Below are 15,437 nucleotides of genomic sequence, written 5' to 3'. Positions count from 1 at the left end.
AAACTAAAGGAGTTCAGAAATGAGCCAGGAAAACAATTACAGGGATTGAGAAGTATGACAGTTCACCCAAGAGTTTTGGGGGGAAACCTCAGTGTTTTCCTTGATCATAGGAAATATGAGTCTGTTCAGGTCAAGCGTGGCCCCATGGTCTGCCAGGCAGGAGTAGGAAGTTAAATCAGATGAAAAATCAAATGTTCTTTAATTAATTCATTAATTTTGAGACATGACAGCAACTAACAATCAACAACCTTTCAGTCTGAAGTGGGCTCTCCATCACAGGAAATTATAAAATCAAGATTGGTTCTAAGATATACTTTAAACTACTTAAACATTAATTTTAAGGAGTCCAACAGCCTCTGACTTGAAGGAAGTTAGCCAATTGTTTGAAATAGCCCTTCTGATTTTGTGAATCCTGACTCATAAAGCAGACAGCACTGTTTTAAAAGTTATCTCAACACGAGGCTGAAGCCAAAAAAAAAGAAGATGAATAACAAATTGAGACCAGGGAGAGGAAGAGTCAGGTAAAAAGAAGGAATGGCCCAGAACTATTCTGAGAATTGTCTCTTTTTTTTTTTAAGAGTATGAAAAATAAGGAAGGAGAAAAACACCTCAGAAATTTAAATATTGGACAATTACAACAGGCCCAAGTCTACTCAAAACTTCTATGAAATTTAAAACCACAAATTCAATGAAAATGCTCCTAGTTTTCATACTCAAAAGTTCTCAAGTCCCCAGTGTTGCCAGAGTAGAAGCAAACATGATTCCTCAGGCAGGCAGAGTCTGAGACCAGAACTCTATGAGTGGACAGTGGAATATTACTGTATTACTATTTTTTAAAAGACCTAAACTTTTACAAGAGTTTTCTAAGCTATGAGGGATGGAGGGACAGCACACAGTACTCCTCACATCTTAGAGCAGAGAGGAGGAGAAGTGGAAAGGAACCACCTGCCAGCAGAACTCAAGCTGACAATAAGCAGGGTGAATGATGGTTCCTTTCCTGGTGGAAGAGGAATGGAAAATGTCACCCAGAAAACATCCTGGAGAAACCTGAGCCACCTGAGCTCAGCTCAGCCTGTTCAAGAACAGTTATTGAAAAAAGGAAGAGTATTTCAGACTGGACAGCAAGGAGAAGGCTTGGAGGTGGAGGGAGCAGATTTTATCTATGAGTTTATCAATACCTGATGGGAGGAAGGGAGTAGAGATCAGGGAGAAAGACCCTTCTCAGTGGCCCCCAGTGACACTACAAGTGTGACAAGCACAAACTGAAATACAGGAAATTACATTTAAACCAAACTAAAAAAAAGTTTTTATTGGGGAGAAGTGGTCAGGACACTGGAACAGGTTGCAGATTTCAGCATCTCCACCTTTGAAAATACTTAAAACTCAACAGGACACAGCCCTGGGCAAACTTCAGTAGGTGAGCCTGCTCTGATCATTTCAGGATGGCCCTTTTAATCCCAATGATTCGTGTGATTCAGTGATCTCAAGATGGAAAAAGTATAAAATAAAACAGAAATCACTGGAGTGTGGAGCTTTTCTAAGGAAAAGCCCAACTTCTTCCTGCTGAATCATATATTATGAAATAGTGCCTCGAGCTCTCAGGAAGGAGACACCCAAAAACCTCTTTGCACTGTGCCAGTTTCAGCTCCTTTGCAGTTGCTACAGCTCTTGGACAGACTGAAATGACAGGAAGCCAGAAAAATGTTAGCATATTTGGAACACTATTCACTTGTAAATTCCATGGATTTTGACAGCATGTAAGTGTAAATATCCTCTGATTCATCCGTTTAATTTTGTTTGAAATAGCAGCGTGTTGTAATTTATTGGGGATAGCAAAAGACCAGGGAAAGAAAGATACAGGCATCCCATACCAGAGAATCTCTTTACTTTTTATTCTCTACCATTTTCAAAGTACAGTGTTTAAAGCTTATTGCTGCAATCCAGCTTTATGAAGTCTTGGCAGCTACAAGCTGAGTCCTGGAATTAAGGAGAGAGTTAAAAATGGGGTTCTAAATTGTTGGGGCCATACATTAAAGCACAGACAGAGTGTTGAAATAGGAAAGGTGATGAACTGGCAAACTGATGGAAGGCCACTAACCAGAAATGCACATTAGAGTCAGGTCAAAGTCTTCTTAATTGAAAACACAGTGCAAAAATTAAAACAACAACAACAACCAAAACAAAAAAACCCAAAAACCAAACAAAACCAAAACAAAATTAAATCAAAAACAAACAAACAAACCAAAAGCAGAAATCCTACTGGAGGAAGACAGGGGCAATTTGTGGAAAATGGAAAACATTCTTCTTGAAGGTGGTAAAGAAGGATGGGGGGGGGAAAAGATGCAGAATAGGATTTAAGTAAAGAGATGTATAACGAGCACAGGCTGTTCTTCCTTATGCCACCATCACCCCCAAATCAAAAATGAAAGACTTCTTCCAACTGTACACTAAAGCAAATTAAGCAAAACTTCAGCTACTTCATTGATATCAGTTTGCTGCTCCTGCACAGATGAAAGAAGGTGACAAATTGCCCTTTACAAAAGCTACAAAACCTGTAAGAATATGTAGAACATATCCTGCAGTACCCACAATGCTCTCTCATACAAAGCCACCATCTTCAACCCAAAAAAGACCTGGTATGAAATATTACCATTCAATTAAAAAATCATTATTTGGTCCCTTAAGTAGGCCCTGAAGTAGAAGGCTGTGGTGAAAATTTATCAAGCATTTTTCTCCAAATGGAATGTACGCTCCAGTACCCTACGAGCTCTATAGTACATGAAATTTTAAAAGAATTGTTAATGTCTTTCTAGGTTTTATAATACCACAAAGAGATACTCATCATGTGCTTTTACCACAGCAGATAACTGCTAATGCCTCTAGTACACAACACTTTCACAGTGGTTTGAATACAAGTCATCTTCCATTCTCTTGGTGAGCAAATTAACGGGATCAATAAATTTTTCAGTATCTCCAGATAAAGACTCTTTACCTTCACAAGCCTGATCAGTAAATGCCTGATATACAGAAGGGATCACAAACAACTTGTTATGTGGATTCCCTGAAAGGTTAGTCCGCTCTGAGAAACAGAAAATGTCAAAGGCCTGGGAGTTTTCAGATGTGAACCCACGCCCTGATGTGGGAAAGGTTTGTGGAAGATCCTAAAGGTCAGATGTGAGGGTCACCCTTATCAACAAGGTCATATGTTAAGTTAAACTGAAACCAAGAGGAGTTTACTCCCTGGAACCACAGCACTCTGATTACAGTAAATGTATTTTTAAAGGGCAAGGAGCTTTAAAAGTGATGCTTAAAAGTGTATTTACCAGAATAAAGAAATAGGTACCTTCAAGAAGTTGTTTTTGGGTAATGTGCATAAGAATTTCCAGTGACATGAAAGTTAAAGATACTTCCAAATGAAAAAAAATCTATTTGTAGCTATTCATCTTTGGTTCCCTCTGATTGGAAACAGTAATGATTTCAGTAAAGATTGAAAAAAAAACCCAAAACCAACAAAACAAATATAGGTTTTCTGCATATTTTAAACTGGTAAACTTTGTATTTACTTTTGTCACAGTCAGAAAATTTTTCTAATTTTATCTTGTGACATTTTGCTTTGGTTAAAAGAAATGATAATTCAGAGCCTTGTTATCTTTTAGAAGAGATACATGAAAAAAAGGCTATTATCTCTCTTTACAAGGGGAACGTGCAGGCACTAAAATACATCCTTGCCTTTGAGCTAAACAAACCTTGAGCAGACAGACATGAGCTTAGAGTAGCTTGAGAACACAAGAGGAAATTCCACCAGAATTACTTCAGTCCTGTCAGGTTTTTGGTTTTGTTTTCATTTCAAGAGGAGGTTTTGAGCATGTACAACCTCCCCTCACCCTCCTCCTACCTGGGTTATCTGACAAGTTTGAGCTCCTTTATCTGCAGGGCAGCTCAGTGCCCTGCTTCCCATCCTTCCCTGTCAGCCGTGGCAGGCTCTGATGCTCCTCCTGGAGGCACACACTGTCCAGGGAGGCCTTCCCTTGGGAGAATGGGATGCACTTCCAGCAGCTGAGGCTGTTCCCCTGTGGGCAGCACTGTGTAAACACAGCCTGAGCCGAGTTGGTGCAGGTGTGGTGCTGTGGTGGCAGGGATGGTGCCTCACCACTGCTGCTGACACCACGGGATGTGTGGGAAGGAATCTCCCACCACCCAGGACCATTCCAGCTGCAGTTTCCTCAGGGGCTGAGTATCACCTTCCTGGTAGGTGGATCTACTCTGTCCTGATTAATTTAAGGAAAGCTGAGCTGATTCAGAGTGCTCAAGTCCAACACCACCGAACACTTTAAAACAAGCAAAGCCCCCAGCTCTCATTGGAACACCATTCCCATTCCCCCTCACCCAGGGACACTGGTAAGATTTCAGGGTGGCAGAAAGCAAAGCACTTCCCTGGCACACACCACCATGGAGCAGCTCCTGGGCTGGGTGAAGTGCTTTGCCTTGACTCCTTCTGAAGCTACACCCTTCCAAGAGACTCCAAGAAGGACAGGGCAGGAGAGAAACCCAAAGGAATGGAGTGGTGCCTGTCTGGGTTCTATGCTGGTGCAGCGAGCTCCTCATGCCCTTTGCACAGACACAGGGATGAAGGACACTCTCCTGCTTTCTGTGATGTTATCACACTGCTAATGATAACAAAAACACCTTCCTTTTTAAAAAAGGCAGGGTTAGACAAATGGTCAGGAAAATAAGCTCATATTCTCCCTAAGGACAGGTTTCAGCATTATTATGCAAATAGAAATTGTCTTATGCTGTGGATTCACCTGAGGGAATTGGCCCCAGAATCTGAAATCCAAAGGGTTCCTCAAGGTGAGCACAAGCTTCAAGTTCTGTCCTAAGGTTTGGTGCAGTTTTGGAGGTCAGACTGTGCTTCTCCAACTCCAGCCAAGACCCTCTCAGGGATTCTATGGTACCTTTCTTTAAAAAATCCCATAGTCTTTTATGGAACTAGACACTTTCCACCAGTAACTCACAAGAAACACTTTTGCCTTGCAAGAAACATATCAATAGAAGATAACTTACTGATTTATTTTGTAAACGTTGTGTTTTAACTAACATGGAAGCCTGATACTGGGAATTGATGGTTTCTCTCTTAATGAATGTTGAGCCATATATAGGCCAGTGTTATGAGGCTCCCATCACAACAAAAGGCCCCTTTTATTAATGGCTACTTTATCATTTAAAACATGCATGTTGTTACTTAAAATGGCAAATTGCTTTGCACTGTCCTTGAAGTGCATTGCATAAATATTGTATTCAAGTCTTAGCTTGCACTTCATAAATAATTTATTTTTAAAATACCCTTCCACGAGACCACCAGCTGGCAAGATGTTCAATTTTCTGGTAAAAACATGTATTTATTGCAAGTCTTATTTTAACTTGTTGAAGATTTGCTAAAAGCCACAAGTGACAGATGTTGTAAGAACTGTATTCAACCCAAAACCTCAGGAAGCTGAAAGCCTCATTCTCCTGGTAGGTTTTGTACCTCTGCATAAGCATTTTCCTTTGCAGGGGAAAAGCTGAAATCTATTCAAGGAAGCTTTCAAGTACCATTTCTGATAACCCAGAAATGACTGATAACAGATTATGTGATGATCAGAAAAGTTTATAGATTTCATTACATTTCTTTTCACTACAATCCTTCCTCCACCATTTCCATTTCATGTTGCTGCATTTAAACTGCTGCACAAACTTGTTCAAAGTGCTCAACATTAAAAAAAAAAATCAAAGGAAATTTCAGATAATTAACTTTGATGAATGAGCATATTTTAATTCATGTCTGGTAATATTCTTGTTAATGACATGTCTGCTTAGGACATCCATTAAAAGTCCATTAAGTTAACAGGGAAAGTCTAATAAAGTTATCCTGGAAATTTTCTGGTATATTAATGTTATGGACTTTTAATGAATATCTGCTGTAGGAACTGCTATTAGCAAGGCTACTATTCTAATTAAACTTGGGCTCTGAGAGTGAAAAAAAAGTATAAAGATAACAACAAGCATAAGCAGCACTTTTTTTTAAAATGACTATAAAGGAGATGGGTACAGGTCACAAATCACACCATCAGTAATGACTAAAATATTACTATATTGTAGCTTTTTTTGTAGCCTGCCATCCAATATACCCCATATCAACTGTGTCCTTCATGTCATCAGCTGCTGGGGCTCCTTTTTACTCCTCTATTGTTGAGACTGAGCAGTACAGAAAGGCCTTCCAGGGTAGGAGATAAAAAATTTAAACACAGTTTCTCACAACAATGCAAAATAAAAAATGCACTTAGGAAATCTGTTCCCTATGGGCATCTCAGCAACCCATTTGAAGCTGCTGACATTCATGATAATATAGCAAAATATCTTTTTATATGTATATATCTTTTATTCATAGAATCAGAGTATGGGTTGGGTTGGGAGGGACCTTAAAGCTCATCTCATTCCACTCCCCTGCCATGGGCAGGGACATGTTCCACTAGACCAGGTTGCTCAAAGATTCATCTCTCTATATATATATTTATATCTTTTTTATATATATACATAAACATTTTTATTAATATTAATAAATGTGCATGTTTATTAATAATACTATCTATGTTTATTAATATAAATATGTTTGCATATTAATTAATATTGATATATTTATTAATATGACTCTATATGTATATTTATTAATATGAATATGTATGTACATTAAAACCCAACCCTGATATACCTATTTTTTCATACTTATCCTTCACCAAATCTTCCAAACCAATCATTTTCCAGAAACTGTCATCCCAACCTCTATCTGACGTGTATGTCCACTTGCACACTACTGTACAGAGAGACCTAAAAAAGAGACAATATAGGCACAGAGTTAGGCAAATGAACACGTTTGGGTTCAAACTTGTGACTAGAAACAAGTTCCTGCAAAAGGATCTCTTCTCCACTGGTCAAAAACTCCAGCAGAATGCTCACATTAAAAGAAAAAAAAAAAACTGGTTACTGTTTGGAGTGCATGTCTTGAGGACCGTAAAAGGACCTTGTGTTTAAGATTCTTCTCTGCTGAAACAACTCCTGGTCTGGCCACTTCACTGCATAAATCAGTCAAATAACAGGCTGTGCATGTGCCTGGGGGAGAGCAGGGCAGGAGCACAGCAGCTCTGGAGCTCAGTGCTGCTCCTCCAGCCTGAATGGCTGCTCTGCACACAGCCTGTCCTCAGGAAAACTCTGTGTTCCTTCTCTCACAGCTGAACTGCAGTTCCCAGGAGATCTGGATGATGGGGACAGATGCACAACTCTGATTTCTGAGAAGCTGATGTTAAACTCTGCTGAGCCAGGACAGCACCAAGGGGCACAGGCAGGAGCAGAAGGACACAGAGGACAAGAACACTCACAGCAAAGTCTGTGCTAACAGACAATGGTTTTTACCAATATCCCTGACCTTATTCCTCCCCAAAGTATGAACAATATTACTGATGATTTAGTATCACATGGGCTGTTTTCTGTCTGAACACTAAGAATCATCTCCAACAATCAATATTAAACTGTGCTTGAAAAGTCAGTCAAGTAAAAGGTATTAAAGATGCTAAATACCACTGAAAACTGCAGCTCTGTGCAGTCCTGGGAATACCACGGTACCAGCAAGTGCAAGACAGCTCAGATGCATCTTGGGGAAGCACATCATAACTGTTCTCAAAGAGAAACCCTGCTCAGAGGTGGATTTTCTTTGATGTTTTACAAGACAGCTTATTTGTGACTCATGTTTAGCCAAGGTGAGCTTACACAGACATATTCTCTTTATTAGGATGGTACAATTTGAACGTGTATCTTCAAAGCAAACTCAGTTTTACTGAAGTATTTGACTTTTTCTTGCAGTTTTGCCCAAGTAAAAACCAAATAAAATTTCTCTCTTCAAAATTATTTTTTGGAGTAAAAGGAAATCTTCCCTTTCATCCAAGAATATTACACAGGGACTGAAATATGAATCACAGAATGGGTTGGGCTGGAACGGACCTTAAAATTCATCTTGTTCCAACCCCCTACCATGGGCAGGGACACCTTGCACTATCTTAGGTTGCTCCAAGCCCTATGCAACCTGGCCTTAAGCAGAAAAAGAAAATTTATTTTTATTAAATCAAAGTTAGAGTTTATAGCCACTGATACTGCAGACAGAGAAAAGGCAAAGAAAAGCAGCAAGAGTCTTTCCACACAGCTGGAAAACTATCTGGGATATGTATTTCATGTTTTGGGGGGTTACAACAAGAAGCAACATCCTCTTATGTGACACTGAGCAGAAGATGGGATGGTTAGATGGACTCTCTAAACTCCCACTTTCTCCTCTGGGACAGAAATGTGTCTTTTAAATGCCTTATATTTCCTTCCATCCTGTTGTACTGGAGTTTTTACAACCAGAACACAAGTGATGGTCATTCACATCCCACTGGTTGTAAAGGTGTGTTGGTTGCTCTTTGCTGCAAGAGAACAATTAACAGGACACTTGTAATTCCCATTTGCAGGGAAAAAGACATTAGTTAACTATTTATATCCCTATAAATAAATGCAGTCAAAAAATGCAGAGATTATTTCAGGACTACTCATAAAACATTTCTGATACCCCCATCCCCCTTTTTTTTCTTCTTAATAGTTTAAGAATAGACCACACAATCTCAACTCAGTGTCTGGTTTGAAAACAGAAAAAGCACATGACCTGTAACTACAGCAATGGCAATGTTGATATAAGGAATTCCAATTTCCAAGGATTTAAAAGCCAGACACAAAAACCTAATTAAGACCTTTGACAACAACTGGGTGAATAAATAAATTCTAGGCTGAAGAAAATACTGGGAAAAAATAAACATTTTCCCCGAATTGGTTCAAACCTCTCATTAAAAGGAAAAATAAAGACAGGGTATTTGAAATAAAAAGCACTTCATCAGTTCAGGAAAAATTTAGACATAAAGAGCAAAAAACAATGCATCAAGTTTTCCCAAATATGGGAAATACCAAATCACAACAAATTATCATCAAAACCAAATATGTCTTTTTCTAATTAGATTGAAGCTCTGAACTAATGCCACACCCTGAGAGAGGCTCCAAAGAACATGTTTTAAGCAGGGGCCTGCTGTCCCACACAGCTCCCTCTGTGGAACACCACAGCACACACACAGGCCCATGGAATCGCTGGGGATGGGGAGCCATCCCCCCTGCCAATCCACAGAATTCCAGCAGATCCCAGCTCTCTGGCAGGATATGGCTGCACTGAGCACATCCTGGAGATTCATAAATGCAAAGTGCTCACAGAACAAGGATAAACAGAGCAGTTCTGGGTGGATTTTTAGTACAGTGTGGAAAATGAAGTGGGAAAGACAACTCTTCCCAAACTAACTGGCTGGCACATCCTTAAGTGGAAGGTTCTGGTATGAAAACCAATCTCAGATCTGAGCTAAAACACTAATACATTATGTTGGCAGATTTTTATTTTCATGGCCACAGCAAGAAACTCAAAATGCTTGTTTTAAACACAGTCTGAGCATTTACACTTCTCTGGGATTCAATCTCTTTCTTCCACTCTTGCTGCCTCTCAAAAAGTAGGTGTTTAATGGAACAATATGGCTTCATACAAATCCCTAATATCAAAGAAAAAGTGTCATACTGCAGAAAGGTATTCTGCTCTCTTAGATAACAGTTCAAAGGAAAGGATTTTTTTTGTGATGGCCATGATGGATTAACATCACCACATCCTTCAAAGGCACCTGGATGGGCTGAACTCAAAGTCCTGCCCCTCACCTGATGAGGTTCTCAATCTGTATGCCCCAGAGAGCTCTATGCACATGCAGAGAGAACACCTCATTCATGCCTTGTCACTGCTCAAGCCAATGGTATACATGTATATTATATATATGTATTTATATTTTTACATATACATATTAACTTTATAGGAAATCACTCAGAAATTCTCATTCAGAGCATCACCCTGAAAAGAGGATAGCATCACTCCTAACATGGGAAAACTCTGCCCAGAAAGACACTGTGGGAAAGAACCACCTGAGGAGCCAAATCAGTGCACCTACAAATAAAGCCTCAACTATGAGAAAATTTTATATTTCACAGAACTCCTAAGTTTGATGAGATGAAGGGCAGACATTAAACAGAAACAGAACTGATACGTACCATGGTATATTCAATTTTTCCTATTTGGCAGCATCGCCTCAATTATTTGGTCATAAACACCAGACTTGTGCTGGCTGAAGCTGGATGAACCAGATGGGTTGAAGCAAAAGCTCCTCTTAGTTTACTCCCAGGATCAGCTGAGTTAAAAGGGGCAGAGAAGAGGCAATCCCAGAGGGAACAGCCCTCTCCTGACTGCCTGATCCACCACAGGATTTGAGGAGCCATACATGGAACCCCTCAGTAGCACAAGCCATATGTAGCCAGTCTGAAATACCATGAGTTTTGGAGACACTTTTCCTCAAGCATATTCTCAGCACAATGAAATGAAGGACTTCCTTTCTCTGTTCAGAACAAAAAGTTTTGCTTAGAATATTCCTACTGAAAAAAAAAAAAATCCGTTGTGCATGGAAAATTTTTATTTTATTTAAACCAGATTTTCAACAGGAAAATGATTATGTTTAGAGTTTCCTAGGAGTTTCTTGCTGAGGACTGACTGGATGTGCTGAAGTCCTGCATAACCAGAATCTCAGCAGTCTTAAAAACACAGAGAGGCTGTGAACACACACTTGTAATTCCCAAAATGTTGTGATCACTCAAGTGATCAAAATTTGTTTCTGTCTGACTCTTGCCACATTATCTGCCCATTAGGAGTATTTTCTTTCACTCTGTTGTATTTCTTGGAGAGAAGGAAATCAGATACATTCATTGAAAATGGGAATTACTGCATGCTCTAAGTTATCAGCATAAAAATGTATCTAAAACATAAAAGTCACAAAAAACTTTTCCACAACTACTTAGGAGTCACCAGAGCTTCAGACTTTGGTCCTTTCTTTGTTGACACATATCCCCACTCCAAAAGGGATAAAGCCAGCACAGATAGGATTCCCAAATCTGCAGAGATCCTGCCCTGCCTGGGACAGCACCTGCTATGAAAATAATCCTGGGGGCTACTCCTTAACTGCAGTTGTCTTGTGGAAGTCATCCCTATTTTAAGTATAGGTTGATAGGTAACTCCTATCAACTAAAAGTTACTAAAAAACCTTTTTTTTTTTTCCTGAAAAGTGAGCCCATAAGGCATTTCTACATGACCTTCCATTCCACAGGGCTGGTACAAGATTAGTTAGCTTGGAAAACGAGTCAGCCACCAGCCTGAAAGGCAGAGAACCCCTGGCTGGGGCATCCTGAGGTGAATGGAAGCCTTGTTGTTAATTCCAAAGCAAAAGGATCTGCTCTATTCATCCCAAGTACTCAGAAATTAACTGAAACTCATGAACTTTATTAATTTTGTAGGCATCATTAACAGCGCAGCAGTTCAATCACTGGATCACTGAACTAAAGCCAGCTGCACCTGCTGAGGGCTGTGCCAAAGCTAAATCCTACAGAAGCAAGCGTAGGGTACAGCTAGATCCCAAAAGGAACAGCATGCAGTAGGATAAAGTAACTCTCTGTGGTCTGTTGGGCAGATTTATTTAAAGCTACAAAGAATCAAAAGCTAAGAAAGTTTTATGACGTTGTGAACGCAAGAAGGAGACCTGAAACAATGGAGTGTGACTGTCACAACAACAAATTATTTTTCTTTTGTTCTACAAAGTTTAAATTCAAAACAGATTTTGAATTCAAACTGTAAACCAGGGAGTAGATTCTGCTCAAATGAACGTCTCCACATATTGACATCTGGGCCAGGCTGCCAATGTCCTCCCAAATTATGCACCCCACAGTCTCAAGGCTTTTCACAAAAGCAAGCAATTTACAGCTCTAACACAGTCACAGATCTGACTGTGGTTTGTGCAAAAATGTTCCAGGCAAAAAAATTTAATACCCATTACATACTCCCAGCATCCAAGAACAGAACTGGGCACTGGTGCTGCAAGAGCCTAAAATACAGTGGAGGTTATCACAGAGCAATAGGAAACCTGTAATTTTTCTCTGCTCTCTTATAGTGATGCCATATCCATTAATCCACAGCCTTTGAAACAGAACTAGACTGGATCCACATCCACCACTGACATTCAGGAAAAATGTCTCTGCCTGCTTGCTGTATTTGGCTGCTTGAGGGAAACAGGGAAAATTTGTCCTAAAGGAATACTTCTCAAGAAAGAGGAGAAGAAAAGTGACATCTGAACAGGGAGTCTTGAAATGTATGAAGGGTACGAGATGCTGCCCCTGTTGAGCATTTGCTAAAAGGAGTCAGGGCAGGGGTCTGAGCTCAGGCTGGTGTGGAGGAGCTGCCCCTGCTGTCCCTCAGCCCATCTCTGGGCCAGGTGGGCTGCAAAGGTCAGGGTGACAGAGCCTGGGGCTGCCCTGACTGCACTCCCCTCCTTTCACCTCTTCAACAGCCCTTTAATTGCAGGTACACACAGCAAAACCTGTCAGGGGCTGCTCCAGCCACCCAGCCATGCAAACCCCAAGTCCCTAACATTTACAACACATTACTTTTTATGATTATTGCCTTTGACCCAAAGACTATGAAATTCCTGCCTGCCCAAACCCATTGTCTTAGCAAGCTGTGCAATTTGACTCTTGCCTGAAAAGGGTTTTCATCTTCCAACAAAACATTAAACAGGCCAAACAAAGCAGACAGGTGGGGAAGCCTGTTTGGGACAAGTAGCAGACACATTCCCAGTTGTACTCAGGCCTGGACTTTCAGTCTTTGCATGTCTTAAACCTATTCAATAAAGGTAGCAAGGAAATTACTGTAATCAGAGTTAGCAATTCTACCAGCTTCAGTCTTCCTATGCTCTGGGTAACACTTCTATTTATCATAAATAATTAAAAGTAGTCTGGCTGCCATTTAGATTTTTTGAAGGAAGTTAAATACCACAGCAAAAGCAAAGCTTTCTCCCTACTTTGAAATCTTCACTAAAGCTGTGGAGAAAAAAAATATTAATACAAATAAGAGTGATCCAATATCATGATGAAAAGCCAATATTTGTTCACACTAGGGCTAGTAGCAATTTTGTCATATTTCATAGTTGAAATAGGATTAAACTCCAGACCTCAAACCTTAAAAGTTAATGTTCAAAAAATTACTTGGATGTTTTCTTTTTCCTCAGGAAAAACTGAGTGTCAGAAAATAGCTCTTCAGTTTCCAACTAAAAGGATTTATTAGTAAAGATTTCTCTTTCCAGCAAGTGTGCAAGTTTGGTGGAAGACACCAAGCCACAAAGCCACCAAAAAGAAAGTGAACAGCTCAGGACCTACAACCTGCATACTTGAAGGTAATGCAGATACTGATATTTGCCTATATAATACCTTTCCAAACCCTTACAGTTTTTTTGGGTTTTTTGTTGCTGCAAAAAAATTATGTTGAAGTACTACATATGGTGTGAAGATTTCACAGCTTTTCCTTCAAAGCTGTGGTTCAAACATTGGTTTAAAGATATACTATTCCCCCCGTTTTTTCCTGAGCACTGCTGACTCAGGAAACTCACAGGGTTCTACCAGACTCCTTCCCAGCCAACAAGACTAAATTTGGGGTTAAAAATCTCTGAACTTGTATTCAGCAGCTCTGTTGGCCTCACATCTGGAAAGTCAGAATTCTCACTGGACTGGTGGCACAGCTTTTATTTAAAAATATAAACCAGGTCTCCCTTTCCCTGCTATAAATCTCACTGCCAAAGCAGAGCCCATGAAAGAGCAACACTGTCTTTTAGGTGAGAGAGAGGCCCTTAGGGAATGGCAGCTACATCAGAGCCCTTGGGGGACTGGGATCCATCAACACTCTCACCAGCAGGCGTAGGCATTACACCGGGACTTCCAAACTCATCCAGACTGGGGGTTTAGGGCTTTTGCTGGGATACAGGGTGTAGGAGTCGTGATTCTCCTGAGCTCACACCACCCTGTGTGTGTATGTGTGTGGAGGGCACTCAGCTCTCAGCAACAAGCACTGAACAGGAAACAAAGTCTTTCAATCAGCAAATCGAAAAGTTAAAGCTATTTTTGTAAAGGGGAAGAAGTATTAATTAACTCAAACCTTGCTCGAATATTTGGTGCTCATGTTGTAACACTTAAGAGGTTTTTGGCTGGCTTTTCAAATCACAGGATTTTCTAAGCAAGTCTGCTGCTTACTTAAAGGGACAGTTTTTATTGTATGAAAAACACAATTCACATTTGCAATTTTCTACGCCCACATCTATAATTAATCTCCTCTGAATACAGCCACTCCCTGACGAGATTCCATGTTATATTTAAACTCTGGGTGCCACTTTGAAAGGAAAAAAAGAAGAACAATAGGATCATTTTCAAAGCCTACATAGCAGCACAAGGTTTCAAAGCAATGAAGTGCTTTAAACTCTGGCATCAACCTTCTGACCACCCAACCAGGGCGAAGACTGACCTCCAATTACCACCACAATAAGCACAAAAGTCTCTTGAGAAATGCAGAGTGTAGATGTTTCCAGTGTTCCAAAGGAGGTATGGTATAGTACATAGATAAATCTCAAATTTACTGAGAGGTTGTTGGGAAAGCCCCTTTCATGATGTTCAGACTCTAAGGATTAATCCACTTAAAGAAAATTCTGTGTTGGACGAGGTACGTTAAAATTTGAAATTTGCCCATCATGTTAGAAATGTGGAAATGTGCATCTGATATGTAACTACTGTAGGAAACTGGCTTGTTTTATTTTTCCATAAATACACACACACACACGTGTTTGTAATGTGTACACATGAAGATATTTACTTTGGATTGGGAGAATGTGCCTGTTTGTGTTCTGTGTGATCTATTTAAACCTGTCCTTTAAAAATACAAAAAAATGTATCAAACACTGCAAATGTCAAAAAAGCCATCCAACAGAAGGTGAATCACACTGACCACACAGAGATGATGTGTAACAGAGCCCAATTCTTTCTAGAAGTGTGTTTCAGTTTAGAAACAAGCTATCAAAAGATGGGAAGACTGAAGAGTCTTGAATTCAGTTTTCCTAGAAGTTATGTCACCAAACCTGTAGGGAACCACCCGTCTGCAGTGCAGCTTATCAAGTCAGATTAATCCCTTGTGTGCATCTAACAACTTCAGTGGATGTACTTAGCTAAACACTTTGAGTTGGATCAGAAAGTACAAAATAAGACTGTTTTATCCACCCACATACGCCTCGCCATGTCATGAGGCAAGGGCAAGCCAACAGTCAGCAGATTGCTGAGTTGTTTTATTAATTTCATTCTGTATTATGTTACAGACACCCAACCAAGATTCAAGCCCATTGTCTTCGGCATTGTTGGAGAACTCATAATGAGACACAGTCCTAGAC

At 40.0% G+C, this 15,437-nt stretch overlaps 1 protein-coding gene across 14 annotated transcripts in view; it reads right to left on the bottom strand.

The window, feature by feature from the left end:
* FGGY (FGGY carbohydrate kinase domain containing) overlaps nt 1-15,437 on the bottom strand; it is a 127,765-nt gene that overhangs the window by 72,406 nt on the left and 39,922 nt on the right. For all 14 annotated transcript variants that reach the window (XM_039711501.1, XM_039711500.1, XM_039711503.1 and 11 more), the window contains one exon: nt 6,749-6,864. In XM_039711501.1, the coding sequence (XP_039567435.1) occupies nt 6,749-6,864 (116 nt within the window). The remainder of the gene's footprint in view (nt 1-6,748; nt 6,865-15,437) is intronic.

This window comes from Passer montanus, unplaced genomic scaffold, assembly GCF_014805655.1.
Source record: "Passer montanus isolate IOZ18808 unplaced genomic scaffold, ASM1480565v1 scaffold25, whole genome shotgun sequence".
In the NCBI taxonomy this organism is placed as follows: Eukaryota; Metazoa; Chordata; class Aves; order Passeriformes; family Passeridae; genus Passer; species Passer montanus.
Note: the sequence above shows the minus strand (reverse complement) of the source record. Positions and strands in the feature narration are given on the sequence as shown.